Here is a 27,128-nt window from a genome sequence, read left to right on the forward strand (position 1 = left end):
TCTTCACTGCTTCCTGTAATGTTTCCTCTGTGGAAACAGAAAACTGTATTGTTTTTAATATTCGGTTGGGAGCCGCCCAGAGTGGCTGGGGAAACCCAGCAAGATGGGCGGGGTATAAATAATAAATTGTTGTTGTTGTTGTTGTTGTTGTTAACAGTAAATGCAGATCAAAATCAATTTTCAGCTTATTTTCAAAATTCAGCTTTTTAAGCTTTTCATCATGGAGGGTCATTTTGTTGATTCAATTCAAGTATGTAAGTCCCACAGCATTCCATAAGTTCTTGTTTAAAAAGTATGTAAGTCCCACAGCATTCCATAAGTTCTTGTTCTTGCTCTTGGTGTTAGTAGCGTCCCTTCCATTTGACCTCCCTTTGCTATTCACAGGTAACAACCTGAAATCACTTTTAGGAAGCAGGCTTCAGAATTCCCCTCTTCTCATGAGGTTCAAAATACATTGCTGCGTTGTATTCTTTTAATTTACTTGATCCTGATAAATATGGCCTGCTGGGGATATGTTGTAAATATTGCTTCTTGGTCTTCTGCTCGGTTGGGGAGGGCTCGGTTCATGGTTCACAAGGCTTCCAATCTCCACCCCCAACGGTGGGTTTGTATCAGCAACTTTTTTCTTCTGACACTTCTGACACTTTAACTGTATATATTCCATTTATTTTATGTCAGGCAGGGTGTGACGGATTGGCCCTAGGGTGGAGGAGGTATTACATCCCAGCGCAGAAGGAGTTAATCCAACTTCATCTTGACAGACAGTTCATCCTTTGGGGGCGCCCCCCCCCTTTAAAAGGAGGGAACAGCCGTTTTGGCAGTTGAGAAGAGGGAGGGTGTGTGTGGAGACAGGGAAGAAGAAGGGTGTGGGGCCAGGATACTGGTGGTTAGGCTAGGATAGGATGAAGATTAGTCAGTTATACTGAAAGAGTTTATACTTTAGATGTAACTAAGCTGATGAACTATTGAAATACTTGAAACATGATGTTCTGAAATAAATAAAGACTTGTTTTTGTTGAGCCAAGAGAAAAGAGGCATTTATTTGGTCCAGCGATATATGGATGCTCACGAGGAGGTGAACTCAGGGAAAAGACAAAACTGACCTGCAGGGTGATAGTTTGTGTCTTGGAGTTTCCCTCAGGAGGGGCAAAAGGGCAGAAACCTTGGTAAGGCCACACAGTTGCTAAAAGGGATTAGCTAACTGACGCAGTGGTGGGATCTAATGAGAGAGAGCCCCAGAACTGATAGAGCTGAGAGGTGTGTGTGTGTGTGTGTGTGTGTGTGTGTGTGTGTGTGTGTATATATATATATATATATATATATATATATATATATATATATATATAAACAGGCCACAACAGCTGGACAAGAGAACCCCGTTACTAAGTTATCCCTAGTTCTAATAAAAGGGATTATCCACACAGACGGACCTTAAGGCATCAAGGTGGGGTGGATAGAAAAAGTGACCGGAACACCTCAGAAATAATACACTTAGTAACAGAGGGGTAGTTGGCAGGGAGGTTCGTCGCAAGGGTAATCACAATTATTTAAAAAATGGGTAATAGGCAATTATAAGTTAAACCCACCTTGCTATTTTTAATTTACAAAATGGTTGTATACAGAATAATAGTTCCTGAAACACTTCTCTATTCTAGCTGCTAGGTTTGACCAATAAGGAGGCGAAAACAGGTTGTGAATGAAGCAAGGGGAGGTTCTGGGGCTTCAGGTCATGAAGGCACTCCACAGAGAAGTCAAAGGAAATAAGTGCTGCAATGCAGCCTATGCAGACACTATTCACTGTACCTTTCTCCTTACTGCAGTATAATCAAGAGCCTCTATTCTGCTTCTATGTTTGATAAGACCAAACCAAAATTCAGAAGTATTCTAAGAAGGCATTATGAACCCTGTCAAAATCTTGATAACATGAGAAGGAAAAACATAGAATTTTAAGAAAACCCCAGTATTTGACGGTTCCATATCACATACATAACATTATTTGTTCTCCTATGTGTTTTTCTAAGACAGTTAAAATGTCTATTAAAATATCATCATCGTTGCCAATGGACTTTCCATGTAAAAATATACTGTTCCACTCAAACATTTACCAAATCCAAGATGGCTGGCTCTTCATGTTGGAAATTATCTGATGTTTCCAAGTCAATGAAACAATGGCCATAATTTGGGCAGATACAAAACAGAGGAAAAACTGAAAAACAAGAAACACCAGATGGGACTATGCCCTTTTGTCCATGTGCCATCTCAATTTACTTCTTTCTATCCATATCAATTAAATCCCTGCCAATTTTTCTTACAATTACAGGAATCCAACCAGCACCAGCTCAAAGTAGCCAGCAGGTGGAATTCCTAAGAAAGTGTTGCAAAGCATTCAAAATAAGGCATTGCCATAAAGATATTTATGCTTTCTGAGATTCTTCATGCTGAACTGTGCTTTTAAGCTTATAAACAGATTCAGAATGAAAGTCACATTTTATATCCAAGGACTTGGCAAGCCCTGCATACTGCCTCCTGCTTACATGAAGCAACCAAGACGGATTTAATACTTAACACTGTCAGCATTCCCTCTGTGAGGTTTAACAAATAAGGTTTATAAGGTTATAAGGTTTAACAAACATAGAAAGCAAGAATGCTGTCTGTTCACTTACAGAACAGGTCTCATTTATTCCTCTGTAATATAAAAAGGTAATGGAATTTTTAAAACCACTGGCTGTTCCTCAGCAATGGTCTGGGCAATGGGCCCACTGCCTCATCGTCTTCTTTGAGTAGTTATTCTATCTTAAACAAAGGCAGGGAGGAATATGGTTCAGCTCTTAGAAATGCCATTTGGATTACCGGTAAGCGATACTACATATAGAGAATAGGTAATAATTAATCTTCCATCAAGGAAGCAAAACATTTCAAGGCAACATGTAATTAACAGTGAAATTATTGGAGAAAAGCTGCATAGATCGTAAGATTTGTTTACAGAATTTTCAGGGTTTTTTTTTTCTTTCCCCTGTATTATCCTTCCATACAGCAGGCTCTGAAATTATCGCTTGCTTCTTCTTGAAGTACTCTTGAATAACTCAGAATCATTCTGTAAAATAATAAGAGAATTTCATTTTAAGACATCAACAAGGCCACATTTCCAAGGAGAGCAATCTCATTTTGTACATTTAATTTTTTACTGAACCTTTTTCACAAGAATACAAAAAAGCAGTACAGAATCACTGAAGTGACACAAAGCATGAGGAAAAACGAGACAGACAATTATGGATATGGTGCAGAAAATTTGTTATCATTTTGAAATTGGCCAAAACTACTGAGTCAAACTAAAAATAAAAGGAAAGATGAAATGTAAGTATTAGTACACAGCACTTTGTAGAGGGATTTGCGAGGTTTGACCAACAAGGAGACCAAGGGAAAACACCCATGTTGTTTCTGCAAATATACTTAAATCGAAACCAACAAAAGGATCCAGTCAATTCTTTCCCATTGTTATCAGCCTCCAAAATAATTCTAAGATCCCTTGCCAGACTTCCTCAAACTTATCAGTTGCATTCCTCCTGGCATGAGTGCACATGACCTGTATGAGGCAACATGTCAGACTCAGTAGTCCTGCCCTCAGTTGCAAAGCAGGTTGTTTGGTTATTAGAGCTGCCTGCAAAATCCATGCTTACTGCCATACTCCATACTGTGGGAGTCCAGCCTAGAAGCACATGAGTCACCACAATTGGGCAAGAGGAAAGTGGCCTTCCCAGACCTCAGTGACTGTCACACAGCTGTGTCCCACATTAGTTAACTGCACTAAATAACTAGATCTAGAATCCCTACTCCACCAAGAAAAACAAGAACTAAAAAAATGCAGAAAGAGGCTTTCTTCCCAATATGTTTACACAGTTGTGACTGAAACCCAGCATATTTTGACACCCAAGGCAGTTGCCAAATATGGGCCAGCTCTGTCAGGAAGCAGGTGAGGCAGTGGTTGTCTGAAACCATTCACTGAGGAAGAATGACTTTAGGGAGGAGAAATGTGTCTCCTTGTTCAACCAGCGGCGAAATGTTTATTCGAAGAACCTGTTTCCTAGTTCCAGTTACAGGTAGGTAGCCGTGTTGGTCCGCCATAGTCAAAACAAAATAAAATAAAAAATTCCTTCCAGTAGCACCTTAGAGACCAACTAAGTTTGTTCTTGGTATGAGCTTTCGTGTGTATCTGAAGAAGTGTGCATGCACACGAAAGCTTATACCAAGAACAAACTTAGTTGGTCTCTAAGGTGCTACTGGAAGGAATTTTTTATTTTATTTTGTTTTGACTGTTTCCTGGTTGTTTGAGCCATGAAAGGCATTAAGTAGGAGGAATTTGCTCACCTGTCAAAACTGAAGCATATGAATTTAAGCTTTTTGTTTTTAACAGGGTTTTCTCGCCATCACCTAATGACTGACTGCTTTGATTGGCATAATTGGTACTTCTACAAGTGGCAAACAGTACCTGCACTGCATCTGTACGGTAGGAACTTGATGACTTAGTGTGGCAGCACTGACACTTTGGAACTCCCTGCCTATTGAGATCAGGCAGGTACCTATTATATTCCTTTTGGCACCTACTGAAGACATTCTTATTTAGACAAGTCTACCCAGATATTGAGAAAGTCTGTAGGAATTTTAATTTGTCTTAGTCATTTTTTTTTGCGGTTTTAACTTTCTGTATATTTTAAATTGCGGTTGCAAATATTTTTTTCTGATTACCGTTTTATCTTTTCTGTAAACTGCTTTGAGGGTTTTTCCTACAAGTGGTATGTAAATTTTATGAAATAAATAAACGAACACTACCCTTTATCAGAGAGACAAGCTAATGGACATAATGAACTGGGAGCCAATACACAAGTTTTGAAGGTAAAGTTAGGAACAAGCAAGTTATTACTAAACACATATATAAAAACACACATAAACGACATTGTCCAGTAATATTTTATATACAAATTAAAGGAAGTACACTAAAGAGAAAATATTTTTGTACCTCATCAGATTCAAAGTCTACTCCTTTTGATGCCTGGCTCTGTGAGCTCCTATTGCTAGACACTGATGCTCCGAATGATCTAAACAGTATAAATAGGAGATACTGGTCACCATCAATGAAAAGCACAGCACTAAAAATCACAAAGTATAACACTAAAAGTTACACATCATCAATATCAGATTTGAAATAAATGAGAGATTACCCACAGAATCATATAATTATAGAGTTGGGAGGGCCCTCTAAGGACCATGTGGTCCAACGCCCTAAAACAGGCATGTCCAAAGTCAGCCCTCAAGCATGTTCACTTCATCAAATCTGACCCTCTTTGAAAAAAGTTTGGGCACCCCTGGCCTAAAATGAAGGAATCACAGCTATTGAATCCGTGCCAGATGGCCATCCAACCTCTGCTTAAAAATTGCTAGCTTCCGAGGTGGTCTGTTCCACTCTCGAACAGCTCTTACCATCAGAAAGTTCCTCCTAATGTTTAGTCAGAATCTCCTTTCTTGTAACTTGAAGAAGAAGAGGAGTTTGGATTTGATATCCTGCTTTATCACGACTCGAAGGAGTCTCAAAGCGGCTAACATTCTCCTTTCCCTTCCTCTATGTTTTATTATTCTTTATGTGACTGTGTACATTTCAGTTTTGTCTGTTCCCTAGCATCCTTTGGAATGAAGGGAAAGTAGCCTAAATGAATACCGTATTTTTCAATGTGTAAGACTAGTTTTTTTTTTATTTAAAATTAATGCTAAAAAGTTGGGGTCGTCTTGTACACGGGGGCAATCTCCCCCCATTTTCTCTATCTGGAGTCTCATACCGTCTTATACGTGGGGGCGTGTTATACACGTAAAAATACGGTAATTACTCACAGGTTAAAAAAATAATTTGTCTATAAAGAAGCTCATGCAAAATGTGGGCAGATGGAACACCATCCAATTTACAATTCATTACATGAACACATTTTTCAGGCGAAGAAAGTAGAATAAGCTTCAAGGTGCCCAGAATCTTTTGCAATTGTTGTTGTTGTTCAGTCGTTCAGTCGTGTCCGACTCTTTGTGACCCCATGGACCAGAGCACGCCAGGCACCCCTATCCTCCACTGCCTCCGGCAGTTTGACCAAACTCATGCCAGTCAATTCAAGAACACTGTCCAACCATCTCATCCTCTATTGTCCTTTTGCAATTAGACGACACAAAAATATTGTTTGAAAAAACAAGGGGCTCAGCAACCTTCTCCTGTACTTGTTGCCTTTCTGCTTTTTCTTCCTTTGTACGTATTTTTCAAGCAACCTAGAAGATCACAGAAATGAATGCACTAACTAACCTTTGATTTGCAGTGGAGGAAGGAGTAAAAGACACTTCTTCCAAATCTGAGTCATCATCTTCAATTACCTAGAAGAGAAAGAAAAAGGACTGTAGTGTCTAATGGCAATTCTAACACAGATAAAAAAATCACAAGACAGAGAAACAGTAGGAGAACACTTCAGTCTCCCAGGACATTCTATACAAGATCTCAAAGTAGCTGTCTTACTACAAAGGAATTTCAAAAATAGACATGACAAAGCTATCTTTAGCCATCTCACCCCTAGCTTTTTCCTGTAGACCAATTGCAGTAATTAACAGTCGTCAACAGGTTTTCCACACCTATCAGCCAATCACCCATTCCCACCACCCTTCTGAGTAATACCACACCCCACCCTCTCACTATATATAAGGGTCGGGGGGGGGGGGGCTTCAGTGTATCTGAAAACTTAGTTGGTCTCTAACGTGCTACTGGAAGGAATTTTTTTATTTTTTATTTTGTTTTGACAGATAAAAACTGAACAACTTAGGACCAGCTTACCTACGAGATTGTGTGCTTACTCAACCGCTTCACTCAGAGGAATTGGCGCTACTACAAATGCCACAAAATACCTGTTCCGCATTTGTAAGCACCGACTCTTTTAGTATGGCAGCACTTGCACTTTGGAATTCCCTGCATATTAAGATCAAGCAGAGACCTTCACTGTACTCTTTTTTCAGAACCTGCTAAAAACATTCTTGTTCGGACAAGCCTAACCAGGAGCTTAGAAAGTTTAGGTAATTTTAATGAGTTTTGTATATTTTAAAGTATGGTTGCGATTTATGATTTCATCAGTTTTATTATCTTTTTGCATACCGTTTTAAGGTTGTTGTTTTTTTTACAATCAAGCAGAGTATAAATTTTTATGAAATAAACAAACACAAGCTTATATCAAGTAAAATATCAAGTAAAATCCATTTAATCGTTTATTTTGCATTATGAGCTGCTTTTTAGTGGAAAGGAGGTTTGTGTGTGTTTTAAATGCATGCAAGCAAGAATACATATATACAAAGAAGCTGCTAACAGGCAAAAGGAAATCTTCCGCTTTAATAGCCATGAAATAACTACCCACCTCTGAATAACTCTTGATTGGCATATTCCGGGGAGGTTGCTGTCTTGATGACTTAAAAGCTAGAATAAATTATAAGTGAGAAGTTTTACTGTAGGGTGTTATATATGAATCAAAGGAGCTTAGTGGAATTTGTAACACCACAACAACAAATCATACGGAGTGGTTTTTAAGTACACAAAATGCAACAAAAAGCATGCAAGCTTTGAAAACCCACTTACTGCAAGTAACATGGGTTCTTGACAGTTATTCCCATCATTATTATTTTCACCATCATCAATTTATTAATTTCCTCCTAAACAACTGTCTCAATGAAATTTATAAGATAATTAAAAACAGTTAAAAACACCAAAACAAGTTACTTGTGAATTAACTTAATAAGAATGAGACATACTACTGTTACGAGTAAGTTTTTAGAAACCTGAAAGCTGCTCTATCCTCTTGTGCCAAGAGGAATACAGAAGGCAGAATCACTATGCTAGTATTCAGCCTTGAGAAGATACAAAAAGCAGTGGGTTCTTCACTTCTCTTGCTAGAAAGCAAACCGACATGAAACAGGAGAATTAAATGTAAAATATAAAATGTGAAAATCACACTGGCTTACAACCCAAGATAATTCCATGGGAAGCCTACATTTTACAGGTTAACAACATTATCACAATGCACAATCCTGTGCAAGGTCAGCTCCCTACTGTGCTTTATTTTCCTAGCTGCTTGAAAACGTCATTCGCCATTACTACCTGTAGAGCATGAACAACTGGAATTGCTATGAAGGCATATCTAGAAGTAGCTGCTGTGCATCAGATTGCTTTTTACAAAGAAATGGCAAATTACCGGTAACCCATAAGCAAGCAGGTACGTATATAGGCTGACACACACATTATAAATAGTAGCAGCTAGATATTATCAAACCTGCCCATCCTGGACAGAATGCTTCCCTATCATAAGGACAGGGTGGTAGCCCTGTCTTTGCTTGCAGCTACAGTGGTACCTCGTGTTATGGATAGGATCCGTTCCGGAGGCCCGTCCGTAACGTGAAATGCCTGCAACTCGAAGTGCTGCGTCTGCGTAGGTGCGGTGTGGTGCTTCTGCACATGCACGAAGTGCGATTTAGCGCTTCTGCGCATACGTGAGAAGCAAAACCCAGAAGTAACCCATTCCGGTACTGCCGGGTTGCCGTGGGATGTAACGTGAAAAGATACAACATGAAGCAGACGCAACACGAGGTATGACTGTAGTTTCCTTATCTAAAACAATTACCCATCACGGAGAGACCACACAATGGACAATTTAGGATCACACCCTGCAACAAAACCCAGCCACCAACTTTATCCCTGTATCTAACTTGGGCAACTTTTACAGGACCTAATAAAATTAGTAGCAACATCAAGAGCACATTCACCTGCTTATCTTCCAATGTTACATGCACTATCATCTGCCAACAATGCCCTTCAGAGCCGTAACACAACAACCAAGTCAGTCTCTATGCAAAAGATAATAAATGGACACAGGTCTGATATCAGAAAGAAATGTGCAAAATCCAACCGGAGAACATATCAATTTCTAAGGATACTCAACTGCTAACGTGAAAGTACAAAGGCACTTCAAAAGGAAAGCTCCAGTGTGAAATTGCTGAATGAAAACATGTCAAAACGTTCTGTCACTTGTGGTCTAATGCGAGTGGGCTTCTATTTTACTATATGTGTTAATTCACTTGGCAATGCCAGGATATTTGAATTCTCATCACCAATACTGTTTTTGTGACTGGTGACTGTGCTTATTTTACATACATTTACGTTTTAACCTAATTATTACAGACAGTATGCATTGTATTAAATTTCAAACGAACATCCCATGCCAAGTGAGAATAGCATTTCATGCATCTGATTAAGTAAACTCTAATCCACAAAGGTTTATGCCAGGATACATTTGTGAGTCTTTAATGTGCCACAAGACTCTTGTCATTTTGCTGCCACAGACTATGGGAGCAATCCTATGGAAAGATTTGTCAGGATGAACAGTTTAGGATGCAGTGGATCATCAGCTCAGCTGGTGTTAAGTTCCCAGCGCTAGCTCAGTCGAAGATGCATCAAATAACTTGCTCATCCATCTGAGCTGAGGCTAGTGTCAGTCCCCAAATATGGGTGTGGCAGGGTGCGTGGCAGGGGCAGAATCAGAAAAGTTGGCAAATTAGGCTGGATACTAAGCCCATTTGTCACGGTAACATGGCACAGAACACTATATTAAAGGTCTGTTTTCCATCTGCCAGGCTTAGGCAAAACAACAGCAGCAGTCCTATCGCTGGACCAGATTTGGATCTGGAGTAACTTTACACTGGCTTAAATTACATTGACAAACTTTATACCAGCTTCTTGTGCATAGGATTGCTCCCTAAGACTACTAAACCTCTGAAAATGACACATGTACGACACTATGACACATCAAAAACATCAAGTGGATTATTTTCTTAAGGTATCATTAAAGAGAGTAATAATTTCAGACATGCATGTCAATATGATATAGGGGTTCACTTGCATTCTGAACGTACCATCCATGATGGACATATTCTTTGTAGGAACGGATGCGCCTCCTGCAGTAATAGAAAAGTAAATATTTAGATGTTTACATTTCACCAATTGTTAACTGAGCCACTATGGTGCAGCAGACAGAGTGATCCAACCCTTTCCTCTGTGTTTCGCTATGCATGCCTGTTACGACATACCCAGCTCTAAGAATGGTAGCCTGTACCTGAGAAAGGAAGCTCTATTTTGGCCTGGAGAAGTAAGAAGAGGGTCTGAATTGTAGTAACTAGAGTAGCGCATGCTCAAGAAAGCATGTGCATGTGCATGCAAATGTAAGATAGTCTCTGCCATTTCTGTGAATGCATGTGCAGATAGAATTCCTCTAAGGAAAAAGTATGATGAAGAATACAAGCAAGAAATACACAAGGCTATGTGTGCATTGTGCTTCTGTACAGTTGTATCACACGACTCACAATACTGCCCCACAAAACCCTGAAGAAGCAGAGTCTCACCAGCAGAAACTGCTGCCTTGTATCATGGAAACAACAATGGTTGTTTCCTAAAGAACCAGCAAATATTACAGTAGTGGCCAGTGAGAGGTTTCTTGCAATCCTAAGAGCCACAAGTGTCTGGTGTTTTGGGCAGGCATGAAAAGGGTTGACAGAGAAGAGCTAGGGAAGAGAAAATGATCTCAGATTAAAGCTATAAGCAAATGCTTCCTTAAAACTGGAAACTGACCGTGAATCACCTATGCAAATCATCATAGAATGGATGTGTGCTTAAGAAATACCTCTAATTCAATTAGGATGCAATTCCCTCTTTGATCTGTTTAATCATAAGTATCTTTCTCACACAAGGTAAGGATTCCACCAGTTTGGAGGTAACAGGGCACATGGGTAACATATAGCCCTCCCCCCCCCAGCAAACTGAGTTTTATGTATATATGAATATTATTACTATCATCACCATCATAATCCCACAATCTTGGACTGCAATTGCAAAGGACAATAAGACTACTGGCCTCCTCTTCCTCGTCGAGATGCTCCTCTTGCTGTTACGTTCTGCCCTTTACCGCCTCTTGCCCGACCTCTCCCTCTTCCTCTGCTTGGTGGCATATCATCATCATCATCCGAATCATCATTAGCCCTTTGACCAGAGGTAGCCACATCCATAAGGTCATCATCACTATTGACGGAAGCATGATAACCTCCCTGAGATCTATGAGCTTTGGCCCTGTTTAAAGCCTGAGAGAAAAGTATTAACCAATGTTAAAGCATATTAACGGCCTTACTGGAACAAAAATCAAAGTTTCATCTGCTTTCCCCAGGGGGTTGGTTCAGGCATGATACTAAATCAATGCTGATGAACCTTTTTGAGCCCAAGAACTTTTGAGTGCGCACCATGGGCAACACCATCTCTGGTTCTTTCTCTCTTGGAAACCAGAAAGAACAAGTGGCCACCACACAAGTGGTCCCACACATGCACACACAGACACACCTGCCAGGTTCAGAAAAATTAAAACAGATATTCTTAAATTTGCATGATTTTACACAGGGTTCCCATCACCACCATAAAATCTTGAGCTTACATTGGTAGACCACACAGTAAAAATCACAGATCCATTGCTTGCCACAATGAAACATTGATTCAAGACATGCTTTTTACAAAGAATGACCCAAAAAACCCACCCTGTCAACAAATCGCTGAACACATCTGGTGATCTATGATTTGATGGCAAATTTTAGGCAATCCCTTGTAAAAACGATTAAAACCCATAGACTGTGCCTCTTACGAGCCGTGCTTTGGCATCCAGCAGTGATGGAAAACTCTGGATCTTTGGGTTTGCCAATGTAGACAGATACAATTTGTGATTTGATGGTAGCTGAGAGGGGAGAACTCAAAAGTATCTATTTTGCTGGAGCCAACTTGTATTAGCAGCTAAGCCGGAGTTTTGTGCTTCACGAGAATGAGTCTAGACACCCACTGGGGCTCAGAAGGAGTCTGGAAGTTTCTGCTTCCAGTTTTAATTAAACACAACTTGCAACACCATGTGATCAGGGCAAAGTTTGGGGAACATGTTTATTACCAAAGAAATATGAAATGGGTAAAATACTGAAATGAATGTCAACACACTGCAATACACATTTTGGACACAATGGAAGCTACTACTTGAATACTGAAGTTCTCTCTCTTTCTCTCTCTAAAGAAATGTTATTCAAGCCAATCAACTATATTTGCTGGCCTTTTCAATTTTTTCAGATTAATTACCTCTCGAACTTCCTCGTCTTCCTCCATGGTGTTTTTTCTTCTTGACTCTCTAAAGCGTTGCACCTGTATTGAAGTGGTAAAAGGTAACTATGGCAACTATGTATTTTTATACTTTTAGGGTAAAAAAGATAGGCAAAAAAGAGTGGGACTATTTTTCTACCTACCTCCCCTTATGTTTTTATTAGATAAGAAGTTTGTGTGCAGCAGCAGTTTTCTTTCCATTATTAAAACAACAAATACTAGGGGAGGCATATGTTATCAGCTGAGATGCTGATAGGCAGAGCTTGACCTTCATGACTTACATTGGTAAATGCATCCAGCTATTAAGTCATTCATGATTAAGGTTGATGGGTCTGAATCAACTGGAGGGCACCCAGCGGTGTAAAGCCAACTTATGCTATTTTGCTGCCATCTTGTGGCTTAAAATGGCAATGCCACTCAGTTTTAATAAGATGCCACATAAATTAAGAGGCAGAACACACTAGTAAAAAGGATCGGTTTGCTAGAACGCTGAATTGGGGGTGGGCCGGGGACCTTGAATGTTTACAGAAAATAATTGTTCCAATACCTTTCTTTCTCCCAAATACTGCTACCCACTGCCATTTCAAGAAAGGTAAGTCCCTCCATACTAACCTCTTCGTCGATTTTGGCTTCCTCTGCATCTGTATGGCGTTCCTTCAGAAACCGCTGCGTCTTCTCTAGCTGGAATTTCACCAACTCCTCAATTGCATCTTTCTCCTCCTTATCCACAAACTCTTGCACTGCCTCTCCCATGCCTCTCTCAGTCAGGAGGGAAAGCTGCACTTTCTTGCAGAAAGACAAACGAGATACTGCATTGAATACCCCAGATTTATTTAAAACTGGTGTTCTTGGGTAGTGAAACTATGTAACAGGGGGGAGGAGGAGACTCTTAAGATGAGCCGAAATGCAAGTGATTGAAAATTATTGGCTAAAGGCAGGGATGCACAGGGGGAAGTCATTGTGTTCACACAATTATTTAGTTCAATGCTGCCCTACGCTTTATGGTTCTTGACTACAAAAGCACATACTGTAATAAATCAGCCTGCGTTGGTTCAGATGTAACACCAAACCATGGTTTGTACTATGCAGTCCTCCAGGCTTTTCTATCTGACCCTCAGAAAAAGGTTCTCCACCTTTGTGTTAAGATTTGCAAGAGAGGCCCTGCTCATCATTCCAGTCAGTTTGTGGTGTAACAATGCAGAGCAGGGCCTTCTCCGTTGTGGCATGCCATATGCACAACTCCTTCCCCACAGACGTGCAATTGCTCCTTTGTTTTCAGGCCTCAGATTAAAACATACCAATTTTTTCCATGTATAAGACGACCTTTTTCTGAAAATTTTCAGTGATAAATTGGGGGTCATCTTATACACATGTTAATACAGTAAGTAAGCGAGGGCTGGAGCCAAGGGAGATTCCTCAAAAGACAGCTCAACAGCTCAGCAAACTAAGAAATCTTTAATAAAAATATATACATACAGTATATTGTTTAAAAAAACAGCTCAGCAAACTTACAAAAGAAGCCCAACAACTGTTTTTGCAGTGCTTTCTCAGGTCTATGGGAATGATGGTTTTGTGGATCATTTACTTGTTTTGTGTATTTTAATAGACATTATTATCAGACAGTTTGGATGCAATGATGAAAGAGTTTACCCAAACTGGTCTGCAAACCAGCTTCAAATTATGTGATTTTGATCCTGGTTTTGTGTCCACTCGCAATCCATGGTTTATTGGATGGTATCAATTCACACATCAGAACACATTGTGGTTTGCTTGTATAAGAATAATCCCTTTTTGTTGGGGGCACAAGCCTCTGTTGGTATTTTGCTGAAAAAACTTAACACTATTCCTCTTCTAGATATTTCCCTTCCACACAATTTCAGACTCTTAGAATGAAGAATCAATAGCTGTAAGGCTTTGAGAAACAAAATGCCCCTGCCATTGAATTAGTGTTAAAACCAGAAATTCAACCTGAGATAACAAGAAGGAAGCAACATCTCAAATTCTGAATAATAAGTTTACCTTCTCAGCTGTCTGAAAGTATTGTTTAACAAGATCCTCTACCCTCAAAGTTGTTGTCTCTGATGCAGGCTTGTGGACCAGTTTTCCAAAGTTAATCTCATCTTTTGAAAAAAGGAAAAATGATGCAATTTTTAGCCCATGTAGAGAAACTGTTTGCTACCCCAAATTATCATTACAATAAGGCAAAATGCATACCTGCAGGGTGAAATAATTCAGAAGAACAGTCCGTGTGTGTGTGTGTTTGAGAGAGAGAGGAGAATATCTGACCTTAACACAGAACAATTGCTAACCTGTGGTAACTAATATTATATGATATATATTGGTTGGTTACCAGTGTTTAAATCATACTCAGAGAGGTATTAAACTAGCACATCCTGCCAACACAAAGATTTCTGCTTATACAACAATGCTACATTATTGTTGTATAGAAGCATTGCAATGCTTCAAATACATTGTTGCCACACCAAAGTACTTCCATGAATAATATTGTTTCCCCCATCAACAATATTTGTTACAATTCTCTGCAGAAGCAACATTATTGTTCATTCTTTTACCATTTTTCTCTTTTTGCTCCCGGTGCCTGAAAAAATGTATGATATCTTTGGGATTAGCTATCCTATCCATGAACTTTTGGCTGAAGCGCACAATGTTGAATGGTTCAAAGCCTCCGCTGTAATCTACCTTCAAAAAGAGAGAGAAGAAAATAAGCATTAAAGGTGTAGGCTCTGCAACCAAACATATAAAATGATCACATTTTTATCAGTTTAGTTTAATGCCCTTGTGAATATCTAACTATCCATCCTGGTGTTTACAATACAGCACAACATTCAAGATACCCATCTTTAATAATTCATCTCAACATCAGGGTTTTACAGCAAACAGAAATGGTTTCAAACATCGAAAACCGCATTTGTTCTCTCTTTTTTAAATAGCTAGATGGCTTTTAAACCTCTTATTAATTCCCACAAGTGCCGCAGTTACACTGCTTCAAGGAATGCAGACAAGATAGTCATGTACTGCCACTCCACTAAGGGGGGCAGGGAGGCCCTAAAATGTATGCCGAACAAGAACACTTTAAAATACGCAATGTGTTTAACAATATGTTTGCTACATTGCTTTAATTTTAAAAAAACAAACCCATAAACGGCTTTTAGAATTAGGAGCCCCATCTTACTCGTAATCTTATTAGAGGCTTATCTGGTTGTCTGGGATTGTCAAGACGGTCTCTTTCTGAATTGTCCAACATGGCTTCAACCTTTAAAAATGGGAAGGGGAAAAAATGACATACCTGGCTATTTATTTATTGTTTCCATTTATCAACCACTTTACTATCTAAAAGATCTCAAATTGGTTTACATGCAGAATTAAGTACAAAAAACCACATCAAATTTTTCACATAACATAATACAAAGGCAATATATATATTGCCTTTGTATTACGTTATGTTATGTTATATATATATATATATATATAATATAAATTAAATAATAATTCATAATATTTTATTTTTATTTTTACCCTGCCCATCTGGCTGAAAGAACTACAAGGCAGTATGACATAAATATTTCAAACCCCACAACATGCAATTATTCATTCAATCTCACTCACCATCCATTTGACAACACTACTACTATCCACAGCCTCAAACATTAATATCAACCATTCATATTCCACAATATTACAACCCACATACAAAGTGTCCACATACACAATGAGATAGCACTCCTAATATCCGAAACCATAGTGGACTCGAGCCCCACTCCTATCTTTTCCAGCTCCTACCTTTTCCATGCAGAAAGCCTGTATTGCTTGTGTTACTTTAGGATTGTCAGGATTAAAGATGTCAGGATGGTCAGCAAGAACAATGTCCTCAATGTAGAAAGGCCGTACTGTTTGGAGAGCAATCTTTTGCATATTCATTTTTTTGCCTTTGATGCGCAGCAAGCCAACATGCCTGGAATGCATTGAGCAAAGCCGGGTAAATCAAATGTGGCAAAAAAACCTGAGAATTTATTTCAGCCATGATCACTGTTGGGCTCAGAGAGTTGTCAACATGATGGAAAGCTGTAACTTGTTATAGGAGCCTTAGCAGGTGGACAGGCCCATGTTCAAGGTCCATGGCTAGGAAAAGTTCACACTGGGAATAATCAAAATGGATCTGGGTCCTTATACAAATGTGCAGTGATGTGGAGATGTGCAAGAATCCCCTTCTCGTACTTTAGCTTAATGCAGGTCATTGCAGCTAAAGATCTGACTTACATTTTTAACAGAAATAACCTGCCGTTTGTAATCCCTACCCCATCATGAACCCTATTCTGCCTTCACAGGTTCCTTTCACCAAGACCAGTTGACCTTCCATTTTCCTTGCGTTATAGAACCTGTCCTTCCTCCTCAAGTATCTCAGCAGCTCAGCAAATGGTTTGGGAACTCACAGGCACCAGGAAAGCAGTTTTTAGTCTAAAATGTAGTCAGTAAATCTACAATCACAATTCTCTCTTCCTGAGATAAAACAAGGCTACATTACCTAAGCCACAGAAATCTATTTACTTGTATTATCTTCTCTTGAGAAGAGAACAACAATGACAGATTCTTGCACTCTGCATCTTGGATGGCACAGACCTCTTTCCTTCTCTCTCTCTCTCTCTCTCTCTTCTTAATTATTATTTGGTTCTCATGCCACTGCACGAGCTCCTTGAGGTCTGTCTTTCGTCAGAAGGTAGGAAGTTGAACTGGGACTTGAGCCAAAGGCAGTCCAACTTCCTCCAGAAGTTATACCAGAGGCTGCCTCTTAGCCCCAGAGAACAGGGCCTCCTCCAATAATAACTGGCCCCCTATCTTTCCTTCCTTTACTTGAGGAAAGAAATGCCAGATTCTCCCACTCTGCACCTTGCATGGCATAAATGTCCTGTGCAGTTCTCCATGTCTCTGGGTGAATTGCTCCATAGCCATTTGGATTAAGGGTTGCTGGTGCCCATGGAGGCTATTCTGCTACTAAGATTCTGAATGTATGTGTTTGTTTGTCCACAAATTTTATTTATTTATTTATTTATTCATACATACATACATACACATACACACATATATTCATACCCTGCCCTCCCTGGTCAGGACCGGGTTCACAACAATGCAGAGCTTGTTCTCCTTAGCCCAGCATCTTTGCCATCTCTACCTGTCACTTTATATCAAGCTCCACCCCTTGAAAAAACAGGGGACACAGACAAGAGGCTCAGTGCCTTCTCCCTTCTTGTAGACATTTCAGCTGAATGGTATGCGGCATGCTTGTACCAAGACCAGATAGCACAACTGGGGAGTCAGCAGCCACAAGTCAAGTCAGGTCCTGGACCCTTTGGTAAATCAATGAAATTGTAGGAAGGGAGGCGCAAGACAGTCCTAGTACTGTGACAACAGGAATTGCCATTTGTCACAGTGAGAGAGCCCTGAAGCCTTCTCTAGAACAGCCTTTTCGAAGCTGAGCAGATTATGGGGCTCAGGTAGGAGCAAGCAGCTAGAACTAAGGGGCAGGGCTTAAGGGAAGGGGAGATCTTCTAATCCCTCACTAGTTTCCCCTTAATACCAGGAATAAAAATTATAGTCCCCTGCTTTCACCTTATAAACAAGCCGAAAGGGTGAGAGCAAGCAAAGAGTAATTCACAAGGTCTTATTTAGTAAACCAGACAAAATAATAAATAAAACCTATGTACATACTTTTTGGCAGCTTCTCCTGGTGACAAAGATGTAACCACTGAACTTCCTGGCTGAGACACATAGAAAAGTTGTCGTTCATTTCGGGCAGGAGCTATTTTACATTCATGCTCATGACCCCAAATTACAAGATCAATAAAATCATCTAGAAACTGTTCTGGAATATAATTTGTGGCACCATGTTTGCTCCTGTACAAAAGGAAACATACAAACATAATTGCAAAACTGAGGAGGTGGTTTTAAACTGATATTAAACTAAAATATTCCAGTTAAAATATGTGTTTATAAAATATTTAATTCCACTTTAACGAAACACATGCAGAAACATGTGTATCAGGTACAATTTTCCAAAGGTAAGGAAAGGCAAATTAAATCAAAGCTCTAGGACAGACAGAAGTTCAGGTTGCAGATAGATCAACAACGGTCAAAGGTAAGGGTAGCACTGAAGCACAGGAAAATAGCCCAGCAACTCCTTCCATCTGCAAGCTGCTTTGTTGACTCAGAGAGTAGGACACTTGGGTCCTATTGCAAAGTCCCCAGTTCAAGTCCCCCATAGCCTTATGCAATCCTACCACCACTGAACCTCATTTTCTGAATAATCAAAAGTGACCCATCCACACCAAGGAGCCGGAATGAAAAGCAAAATTTACCCACTGTTATTTATAAACACAGGTAACAGAAAAGGTTACTCACTTGGCAAGAGCAAGCCATCATTCAAATGAGCACTTTGGATCCCACATAAACAAAAGTCATTGTTTATTTTTCAAACTGCTAAGGGCAACTATTCCTTACCCTAAGGATTACGGTACTTTAGACCTTCCCTATTAAAGAGTTAAAACCTGTTGCCTAAGGTTATTATTTATGTTCCTCCAAAAGCAGAAAAGTACTCTATATTCACATCAGCTGAGCAGAGTTGGTATCGTAGTCCACCATCTTTTTTCTGTCAGCGAAGAGCAAGCAAAATGACAACTTTAAAGCAAGGCTGAGCAGACAGTGGAATGGGGGGGAGAGAAAGGTACAAATTTCATCATCATCATTTGTACCTCACCCATGTGACTGGGTTGTCCCAGCCCCTCTGGGCCAACAGAATATACAAAAACACAACAGCAGTACCTGTTCTGGTGAATTACAAACAGATTAAACCAACTATCTTCATCTTCCTTTGGTCTCAGCATAGTTACTTGCTTGTTCACAAACATTCTGTGAAGCCTCTCATCTGGAATAGATCCTGGAACGGACATAATAATTACCTTGTAGTGAGTTGTTTGTGATGAAATACCGTGAAAATGACATACTGCAGTAAAAGACTTCCTTCACTGGCAAGAGGTTGGACTAAATTATCCTTGCCAGCCCAATGGTTTGTATTAAAGTTGCCAATATTTAGAAAAGGTCTAAAACTGCCTTGCAATTTACCACTTACATATTCACTTACAGCAAGTAGCATGTCCTGGGTCAGCAGCCAAGCGGCATCTGACACTTTCCTACAGTTTCATCACTGCCCCCAAGCTGCTGCACTGAGTTCCCTGTCCAAAAATGACACAGAGCAGAACTGCCAAGGATGCTCTCAGGACAAAGTAAAGGCTGGTAGCTCCCAGACCAGTGCTGTGTGTCCTAGTCAAAGAAACACAGAAAGGAGGTATGGCATCCAGTGAAGGAGGGAGCACTGAGCTTGGTGAGTTGGGCAGGAAGTGGTTGCCTACTGCCAAAGTATTTATTATCAAGCCTGACTAAAAGGAAAGCAGTGATCTCAATTGTTTAGATTTCTAGAATATTTATAACCTGATGTTATTCCTAAGAACAGTTTCTAAAAGAAATACAAGTGCTGGATGGAAGCAAAGCAGGGAAAACAAGCTAACGATAAATTGCCAGGCCAAAGCAGCAGCAGAGAAATCTGGGAAAAATATGCTCATGTGCCCAAGAGTTTATTGTTCTGTTTTGGGGAAGTGCTGTAGCTCAGAAGTGAGGCACCTGTTTTGCATACAGAAGGTCCCTGGTTCGAGAGAATCCTATCTGAATTCTTGGACAGCTGCTGCCAGTCAATGTAGACAATATTGCTCTAGATGGAACAATGGTTACATCTCAGTATAAGCTAGCTTGCTGTATTCCTACACTATCTACCAGCTCAAGTCAATTTGCCTCACATCTGCAATCTACAAGAACTTCCTTTTACAGTGGTACCTCGTTTTTCAAACACAATCCGTTCCAGAAGACCGTTCAAGTTCTGAAACTTTTGGAAACCGAAAACTCAATAGCCAACAGCTAGGCCTCTGGATCTTGCACTCACCGGAAACTGCGGGGTATGTTTGACTTCCGAGGCGTGTTCAAAAACCAAAGCATTTACTTCCGGGTTTACCACATAACACCGGTCCTGAGAGATCTACATTGGCTCCCATTACGTTTCTGAGCACAATTCAAAGTGTTGGTGCTAACCTTTAAAGCCCTAAACGGGCTCGGCCCTGTATACCTGAAGGAGCGTCTCCACCCCCATCGTTCAGCCCGGACACTGAGATCCAGCACCGAGGGCCTTCTGCCAGTTCCCTCAGTGCGAGAAGTGAGGTTACACGGAACCAGGCAGTAGTGGCGCTCACTACTGGGCAGTAGTGGCGCCCACCCTGTGGAACACCCTTCCAACAGATGTCAAGGAAATAAGCAGCTATCCTATGTGGAACCTATGTGAACCAACAGGTGTTTGTGTGACTTCCACATAGTAGTATTGGCAATGGCACTCTGGTTTCTGTAGAAAAGTAGAATGAAAGAAATAGGGAAATGTGGTCAAGGAGATAGCAAGCAGGCCAGCACTAATGAACCAGGAAGACAGAGGGGGGAAGTCGGTATTTAATTAAATAATAATAATAATAGGGGTTTCAATGAGCAACAAATAATTTAATTATTAAATGCAAAGCACTTTTAATGCACTCATTGCTTACCATCTTTTTTCCCTTTGATTTACTGGCAGGTATAATGGAAAGAGCTATTTGCTCTACTACAAACTTTTGAGACATCAAACCTAGGTTCCCCTTATTTGGTGAAAACCGTAAATACTGGTCAACAGACTTAAGGTTTTCCATATCAAACTCCACTAATCTTACACCCCAGGAACATAAAGCTAATTCTAATAAATAAAATTCAACATCTTCAGGCCAGACTTGATGTCCCTCCAAGATGTTATGGTTTCATTAAAGCCTTGCCACCATTCCAAAAAAATAGCATACCTAATCCATAAAGAGCAATTTTGGAACTGCCCTTCTGAAGCAAAACAGGACTAATGTCTATCTTCTCTACAGACGGTGATCGTCCAAAATGATTCACAAGTCCTGCACAACTTAAGATGTCCAAAGCACAAAGAGCATCTGCCTGTAAGATAGATGAAGGAATATCTACAATTAGCATTTGTTGATCATAGGTTGGCTTGGTCACCATTTAGCCCAGCCACACATAAAGTACAGATGAGGAAAATGTGGTCCAGCAAATGTTGGGACTATAATTCCCATTAGCCATAGCCAGCCAGGGATGATAGTTGTAGTCCAGCAACTTCTAGAGGAACACAGGTTTCCCAACCAACGTAAATCATTTAAGGGGTGGGAAATATTGTATTCTTTTCCAGATCAGCTAAACTAGGCTTATAAATAGCTACTAGCCTGGTGCCTGTAACAGCCTCTAGAGCTAGGCATCTGGGCAAGAAAGCTTTTGTAAAGTGGAATTGATTCTTTTCCCTCCTTCTTCAGGCCATCAATAGGCCACAAACAATGAACAGAGATATATGTAGACATAAAATATATTAAAAATGCTAAGTACTAATATCTTTGTGGACCTTAAACTAAACTAAAATTGATTACATGGTAAGTGTACATGTTTATGCCATTAAAAATTATGCTTTATCCTAGGCCAACAAAGGAATTAGAGAGCCACATCAACCCCGTTTTCAGCACCTTATGTAACAAGTTTATGCCTTCTTAAAAAGCATAAATCATTTAAAAACCTCAATGCAACTATTTCAAAATTACAATGTAAGCCACCATAACCATTTCATACAAGAATTAAGACAGCAGTTTACCTAGGCACCAATGTTGCAATCTCACTAAGGCTACAATCCTAACCCAAATTACCTGGAAGCCCCAATGACCTCAATAGGACTTACTTCTAAGTAAACATTATTAGGGCTCTACTGTAAGGACATGCATAAATGTTTGCTGGATTCTGATGTTTAAATGCTTTACTAATCTTCTGAAGGTTTGTCATATCCAATAATTCATTTAGCCTACTACTTATCAACTTTTGTATAACATTCGTACCCCTGTTGGATCATCATGGTTGCCATGAATACTAAAAACTGGAATAGAAATGTTGAGATTGCCATCTTGATAGTTCACCCAAGGAAACCTGAACAGGAGAGCAAAGTTTAAGTTAATTTATGAACAAAAATATCACTGCTCGAGTCATCACTTTTTACACTGAAACATGCCATAAATGAATGGCCACAGAATAATTATTATCATTTATTAAACTCTATTTAGAAAACATTACAACTATGATAGTTTTATCATAAAGATACCTACTTGCTAAAACCAAAATTAACTGACTGGTCACTCAGAATTTCAAACTGAATAGGACGGTCACCCATACAATATTTCCTTAATAATTCTAAGCAAGTATGTAATGTTTTTCTGGAAGGTTTGTTTTCATGAAAGAGATCTCCTCCTAATAAAAGAAAATCCACCTATAAAAAGGAAAGAGGAAAGTTATTTTAAAATATTGAAAAACATTTCTATTTACAATTTTTTACTTCAGTTTTGTAAAACCATACACCTTTGCAAAGAGTATTAATAAATAAATAAATTGGCAGTATTACATTATTATTGTATTTATTATTCATAATAATATTATATACGTCATATTAAACAGCTAAATTTCTCTGAGCAGTTTTTGGTTACCTAAAAGCAATTTACAGTGCAAACAAAATCTAAATAATCAAAATTAATCTTGCTCTTTCAGCATTGATTAGCCTCAAAAAAGTCATTAAACAGAGAACAGTACATAAAATGGCAAATTTATTCGGGAATAAATATTTAAGTTTGTAACTCTTTAAAATTAATACAGTATATTCATTTTTAAAAATCAGCTATAATACATTAAATGTTACAGTGAAAGTTCAAGAAACTGATGCATTGGCAGAACCACATTACTATTCCCATAATGTCCCCATCTGTATTTTAACAATTTATGAACATTTCCCGCAACACGTCACATCTCTGAAGCCATTTAAGTAAAATATCTTGCGACATGTAGCCCTTCATTACTATTCCAATCCTTGCTTATGGTTGAAGGCACTCAGAATGAGGAACCTGTGTTAAATCCAGCTCCCTTCAGCATCAGTCAGATGGCCCAGTGGCCAAGAGGGATGAGGGAAGCTGCAGTTCAACAACCATCTAAGGGACACAAGTTCCCCATCCCTGGCCTACACAATGCCATGGATTACATGCTACACAGAGAACTGTTGGCACATTAAAACATTTATTTCTAGAAAATTCTGGTCCCTTGATGCTAACCATATAAAGTGTTATGAAACTGCCTTGCCTCATTATCTTGAGCAAGTTTCAATATTTCATCAAATGTTACAAACGTATCATTTCCACGTGCAGCATCCTTCTCCAAGTACCCAAGATGAATGTCGGTAGCAACTAAAATTTTAAATGTAGCATTTTCTTCATCATCCCTAAAGAGAACATGGGGGGGGGGGGAGAGAAACATAACACTGTTACTATGAGATTATACTACAATGAAGCATTTTGCAAAAGTCTGAAGTTGCACCCCCTGAATTCTACCACTATTCAGACTCAATTTTATAAAAGGATTCACACAAAGGGAGACAAAATATTAGCAGGGGACTTACGTGGAAGTAGCAGGCCTCATCTCTGCAATCACACTGGCGTCCCAAACCCACGGGACTCCTCACAGTTCAATAGTGCAGCTGTACCACTGAACATTTAGAGACTGAAAAAAGGAGAATCAGAGTCAGGACCTAAGAGTAACATCCAAAAGAGGAAAACACTCAATGACAATCTGTAGGCAAAGGATAAAACTGATACAGTGGTACCTCAGCTTACAAACACTTCTGGTTACAGACCCCGCTAACCCAGATGTAGTACCTCGGGTTGCGAACTTTGCCCCAGGATGAGAACGGAAATTGCGCAGCAGCAGCAGGAGGCCCCATTAGCTAAAGTGGTAGCTCAGGTTAAGAACGGTTTCAGGTTAAGAATGGACCTCCAGAACGAATTAAGTTAGTAACCAGAGGTACTTGTGGATTTTTAACACATACATATTGCTTTTCTACTCAATGAGGCTCACAGAAAAGGCAGTGCACAAGCATTCAGTGCTACTATTGCACATACCTGACATGGCTGCTTGTTTATTTAAGGAATGTGTAATGAATGAATAAGTAGGTCAAAGAATCTAAACTTAAGATTGCAGCTCTAAAGACACTTAGCTCCACTGAAACAGTTTGACTTTCTCCTGAGTAAACATGCATACAACTGCTTTGCATTGAAACTTATTTAATATTTGTTACAACAACAGCATAAAGTCATAATCAGCATGGCCTATGCATGTTGTCTACACACAAAAGAAAGTCCCTCTAAGTTTCTTTTAGAAAACCTGCAGCCCTAAGAACACATAAACTTGGTCTTTGTGACAATGTTGGTTTTCTGTTGGTCATCAAGAAATTACTGGTTTTTCTTTTCATTTCTTTGAAGCCTCACCTTGAAAAGTGACAGCCCCACCTACGGAGGAAGACAAGCTAAGGCTTGAGCCTGGCGTGGTGACTCAAAATTTCGACTGGCATTCCTCTTTTGAGATCATGCACTTTTACTGCAATCTTGGTATCTATAGTATCTTATCTATCCAAACACATCCTCTGGAATGGACTGAGGCAGAATTACCTGTCCCCAGAAAGATTTGAAAGGAACTATGAATCATACAGTTGAGGCTCCAGTACTTTGGCCACCTCATGAGAAGAGAAGACTCCCTAGAAAAGACCCTGATGTTGGGAAAGATGGAGGGCACAAGGAGAAGGGGACGACAGAGGACGAGATGGTTGGACAGTGTTTTCAAAGCGACTAGCATGAGTTTGGCCAAACTGCGGGACGCAGTGAAAGACAGGCGTGCCTGGCGTGCTCTGGTCCATGGGGTCACAAAGAGTCGGACACGACTGAACAACAACAACAACAACAACAACATGAATCATACAGTGAGAATGTAACAACAACAACAACAACAACAACAACAACAACATGAATCATACAGTGAGAATGGGAAGCCTCCTCCATTCTGGGATTCTGGCATAGAGAATAGCAGAATGATCCAATCACACCTAATGGAATGATCAACTCATTAGCAGAGTTTAACTGCACCTGCCTCCTCACCAATGACAAGCACCTCTAAGCATTCCCTAAAAATCATGCTTGCTTTTTGAGAAAACATTGACTCTTTTCTTCTCCATCATCTGTGGAGGTTGACAGTGGCAGTAAGATTGTTTTTTGTTTTTTTCTATTGCAGAGAACTTGGGGGGGTGGAAGTAAAGATTTGTTTTTCTCCCTTTCCATTGGGCCTTTGCAGGAAGAAACATTATTTCCTTGTTTATTATAAAAAAAAGCTAAAGCATCATTCAATAGGAATTCCCAGTTGTTTACATAAAAGAAAAAAACCCAAAACAATAAAAATATAGGTAAAACAAATAAAAATGATTGAAAACAGACAGACTAAAAAGGCAACAAAATCCTAAAATCCAGATTAGTAACAATAATCAGGGCTAAAATTAAGTCCAAAAGGCCTGTTGCGTTTCTTTTTAAAATTATTTTGCCTGGCACCAAAAGGACAACAAATCAGGCCCGAAAAGGATATGCACTGCAAAACTAGGGTAACACCACTGATAATCCACTCATGCATGGACACAGCAAGCAACTTCCCCTGTAGGTAGATGATTCTACTGAGATGTTGGCATGAGGCGTGATATACCGGTAATGACCACAGCCCATGGAATTCCAGATACTTGATTAGCAGATATACAGCAGGCAACCTCCACTATGAGCAGCTAATTCAACTTTAATCTTAACATGAAGGGTGATCAAATGATCACTGTGATGCCAGAGGCTTATTCAGGAAGCAGCACAGCCAGAACACTACATCATGAAGAGACACAGCAGGCAACCACCACATGAGGTGCGGAAGATGCAAATACAAGATCAGGCCTTCTGGGTGGTTCCTTCCTCCTCCATACACACTCTGTGACCTCTTCTAGCACTACCTTTTATCTGTTCAGCTGCGCTTTTAGATTTCCATCAAATGTTCTTAACCGGCCTTCAGGTAAGCCACTTTGGGCCACTAATGAAGGCAACAAACAAACATCTTCTGCTTAAGTCCTGGGGTGATAGATTGATCACACCCAAATAGAAACACCAGCTGTTTTCCCCCCGGAAAGAGGCACTTGCCAAAGCAGACTCATGGAGAGACATGGCAGGCAACATCCTCTATGGGCAGAAAACGACTCCTGGGGTAGCTCGGTCGGTACTAGAGCGCGATGCTCTTGAATCTCAGTCAGGGCCATTGGTTCGAGCCCCGTATTGAGCAAAAGATTCCTGCATTGCAGGGGGCTCGACTAGATGACTTCCGTGGGACCTTACACTTCTATGGAATCTACAGCAGCCTTGACGTGAGGGAGGGGCCAATGGAACAAGCGTATTACGCAAGACACGCAGTCTTCTGCGCGTGGGAAGAGACCCTTTTTTGGTCCAATTATTTCCTTTCTTTCCCTGGAGACGCAGGCTATTTTGGGGGCGGGGGAATGGAGAAGATGTCTGAATTCTACTTTAAAAGCGAAACATCTCCCGCGGGGGGCGAAAACGGGTGGGCCAGGCCGCAGCCTCTACCGGAGACCCAGCTCCCCTAGTGCCGCCTCACGCGGCGCACGCTTCCCGCGCTCTTACCCTCCTTCCCGGCGCGCGGCCTACAACGCAACGCCTCCAGTTTCCATAGCGCCGCGGCAATAGGGGGGGCGGGGAGAGAAATAACCCCGCCCCTTTCCGGGCGCGCACGCGCAAGGCAAGGCCCGTCACGCGACAGCGTCGTGAACCCCGCCCCCGCCTCCGAGCTAGCTCCTCCTTTCCCTTCGTACCCAATGCAC

General features: G+C 40.2%; 1 protein-coding gene across 1 annotated transcript; it reads right to left on the reverse strand.

Moving 5' to 3' along the window:
- Nucleotides 1-2,654: 2,654 nt before the first annotated feature.
- MRE11 (MRE11 homolog, double strand break repair nuclease) lies at nucleotides 2,655-27,002 on the reverse strand. The gene is made up of 20 exons (XM_033146134.1): nucleotides 26,932-27,002; nucleotides 23,844-23,944; nucleotides 23,528-23,666; nucleotides 22,510-22,670; nucleotides 22,246-22,333; nucleotides 21,166-21,307; nucleotides 19,067-19,181; nucleotides 17,957-18,142; nucleotides 16,034-16,205; nucleotides 15,426-15,506; nucleotides 14,806-14,932; nucleotides 14,252-14,352; nucleotides 12,845-13,018; nucleotides 12,212-12,274; nucleotides 10,965-11,187; nucleotides 9,970-10,011; nucleotides 7,425-7,483; nucleotides 6,335-6,402; nucleotides 5,015-5,093; nucleotides 2,655-3,094 (listed from the first exon to the last, which is right to left on the reverse strand). The coding sequence occupies exons 2-20, from the start codon at nucleotides 23,861-23,863 to the stop codon at nucleotides 3,047-3,049; spliced, it is 2,088 nt and encodes a 695-aa protein (XP_033002025.1). The 5' UTR covers nucleotides 23,864-23,944; nucleotides 26,932-27,002; the 3' UTR covers nucleotides 2,655-3,046.
- Nucleotides 27,003-27,128: the final 126 nt, after the last annotated feature.

This window comes from Lacerta agilis, chromosome 4 (genome assembly GCF_009819535.1).
Source record: "Lacerta agilis isolate rLacAgi1 chromosome 4, rLacAgi1.pri, whole genome shotgun sequence".
Taxonomy (NCBI): Eukaryota; Metazoa; Chordata; class Lepidosauria; order Squamata; family Lacertidae; genus Lacerta; species Lacerta agilis.

Bases quoted from the DNA above. Each gene is read 5' to 3' on its own strand.
- MRE11 (XM_033146134.1), bottom strand. From the start codon at position 23,863: ATGAGGCCTGCTACTTCCAC. The intron at 16,206-17,956 runs GTATGTACATAG...AATGCATTCCAG, and splicing joins CCAGGAGAAGCTGCCAAAAA to GCATGTTGGCTTGCTGCGCA. The intron at 6,403-7,424 runs GTGGGTAGTTAT...TTTCTCTTCTAG, and splicing joins CAATCAAGAGTTATTCAGAG to GTAATTGAAGATGATGACTC.